Source organism: Lucilia cuprina, chromosome 4 (assembly GCF_022045245.1).
Source record: "Lucilia cuprina isolate Lc7/37 chromosome 4, ASM2204524v1, whole genome shotgun sequence".
Classification (NCBI taxonomy): Eukaryota; Metazoa; Arthropoda; class Insecta; order Diptera; family Calliphoridae; genus Lucilia; species Lucilia cuprina.
The window spans coordinates 4,638,559-4,641,320 of record NC_060952.1 but is presented as its reverse complement, the minus strand read 5'-3'; the positions used below and the strand labels follow the sequence as shown (position 1 = coordinate 4,641,320).

Here is a 2,762-nt window from a genome sequence, read left to right as displayed (position 1 = left end):
CTATAGACTAGACTATAGACTAGACTATAGACTAGACTAAAGCTAATAAAATAAACTTTAAAGTAAAGTATTCTATAGATGGTGTTTCGTTTGCAGCAGAAAACTTTCCTAAAAGTCTATAAATTTTATCCAGGCCCATATTGTTGTTTCAATTTCCTTAATGTATTAAATTTATAATTTTTGATATGACTTGAATTTATATAAGAGGAGAAGGGCACATAAGAGATGGGGTATAAAAGCAAATCTATAATGTTTAAGGTTAAAGCTTATTAAGGCGCAAATACAACCCCTGTTTTAGAACGAAATATCTTGCACAGCTGTAGCAAAAAAATTAACTAAAGAAAAAAAATTAAGAAATAATAATGACAGGGGGAACAACAATCAAATATTTTTACACGTTTCTGGGAACTGGAATGAAAAACGTTGCAAGTATATTTTTCATTTAAGTTTAAAATAAAGAGGAGTAGAGTATTTTTTTTCTTTTTACAACATTTTTTAAGTTATTTATATTTAATGTCTTGATGTGTCTTTTTTGCAGTATTTTTTTAACACTCCGCTTGTTTTTCCTTTTCTTTTTTTATTTTAGAATTCAAAACACGCCACAACATCTTTGGAAGGAACGACAGCAACAACAACGATGACGGCAACAAAAATGAGGGCGACATTAATATATTTAGCGCCTTTTTTGCAACCGTGTAAGAATGTTGTTACAAACACAACAGCAACAACAACGACACGAGCCCAGTCAAAAACATCTCAAAGTAAGGGTAATGAACAAGATATAGCAGCAACAACAACGACATCAACAACAACAGCAGCAGCGACAGTAGTATTACAGCAACAGACACATGTGGCCCGTAATCGTCTGAATAGCAGTCGTAATAATCATAATAATGCTATAAATTCGAATAGCACTAACATTAACAACAACAAAAGCAACAACAGCAGTAGTAGTAGCAGACCTTGTTGCAGTAATACTCCCAAACTGACTACACCAGCCAAGAGTTGTAGCCAACAGGAGGAGTGTGTTTGTATAATGACTAGCATGAGTAGCAGTTGTACTAATACTACAAGTAGTAGCAGCTGTTGTCATAATACTATACAACAACAACAGGAACAAGAATTACAAGTAAGATCAGAATACCAGGAAGAAAAGCAGGTTAAGGAGCACAATTTACAACAAAAGGATAAATATTATAAAAATTATGAAATGCCTGCATTAGAGACCACAACAACGATAAAACCAACAACAACAAAACTGCAATACGCCTCTAATAATAAAACAAGACAACAGCAGCAACAGAAAGAACACCTTAAAGAAGTTAGACCCTCGTCATCAGCAACAACTTCTTCAACATCATTATCATCATCATCATCTCTATCAACCTCATTTGTAAACTATGCGAACAATCGTAGTACAAAACATTTACGAGAACGTGGTCGTAGAAATCTACTACAATTACAACAACAGGAGCCGTCTCTAAAACAAAAAACACATGGTTCCATATTAAAACAACAACAGCAACCACCACCACTTATGCAACAAACTGTGAGGCATGAAGTACTACAACTAACAGAACAAGTAGATACAGAAAATCAACTACAACAACGAAACTTAACGTGTGGTCGTGGTCCTTACATTACGAAGGACCATCACGGCACCACCAGCATTAAAACTAACAACACGTCAGTGTTGTCAAGATGTCATTGTTTAAATTATAATCAACATAATAAAAATAATAATAACAGCAACAGCAAAATTATGCTCAGCAATGTCCAAGACTTGGCGGAGCAACAAATATATAAAAACTACATGAAAACTTTCATGTCCTCGAAAAACTGTGATGACCAGCTAGACAATGAAGCAGACTATAATAATGAGAATGGAGACGAGGAGGCGGTGTATGATAATCACTTAGAAGCTGGAAATATTAAGGAAAATATTCTTTTAAGATTAAGCAAAACTCATCAGGACACGCAAACAGCTGAAGTAGAAGAAGAGGAAAAAGAAAATGAAGAAAATCTAGACAAGATAACACTTAAGAATTCCTATATTAATTATAAAGAATTTTTATTTTATACAAATTCAAAAATCATTAAAACTAAAACACACTCTCCCTCACCAACAACCACAACTACAGAAACAAAAACACAATCATGTTCTACAACATCACCATCTTCTTCATTATCATCATCTTTAATATTAACAAATCCTTCGTATACAACGATATTAAATAAGGAATGTAGGTGCTTTAAACAATATAATCGTGATACTATTGGCAGCGAATGTAATTTAGAACAAAAGAATTTGGATATAATTGGTGTGGGAGCAGCAACATCGTCATCATCATCTATAACACTTAGTGATATTGTTGATTGTAAGATCATTGCTGATGATGGCGTTACCTTAAGTTCATCCTCATTATTTGGCAATTTATGCCAATTGCTCTACGGCTGTTCCAATAACTTGAATAAAACGGTTGCGGTTTCAAAGTGGTTGTTTATGTGGCTGTTATTTATAATGCTGTCAACATCAGCTCATTGTTGGGCGGGACGTAATGATGGTAAGTTTTTTTTTGATATTAATTTATATCAAAACTAAAACTAAAAAGATTAGAATCACAATATATCTAGAACTGAACTAGAACTGAATTAGAACTGAATTAGAACTGAATTAGAACTGAATTAGAACTGAATTAGAACTGAATTAGAACTGAATTAGAACTGAATTAGAACTGAACTAGAACTGAACTAGAACTGAA

The 2,762-nt window shown here is 33.2% G+C and overlaps 1 protein-coding gene across 1 annotated transcript in view; it reads left to right on the top strand.

Annotated features, from left to right (window-relative positions):
* Positions 1 to 652: 652 nt before the first annotated feature.
* LOC124419645 (rho GTPase-activating protein gacF-like) overlaps positions 653 to 2,762 on the top strand; it is an 18,323-nt gene continuing 16,213 nt past the window's right edge. The window contains exons 1-2 of the mRNA XM_046949862.1: positions 653 to 1,499; positions 2,142 to 2,564. Of these exons, the coding sequence (XP_046805818.1) occupies positions 653 to 1,499; positions 2,142 to 2,564 (1,270 nt within the window). The remainder of the gene's footprint in view (positions 1,500 to 2,141; positions 2,565 to 2,762) is intronic.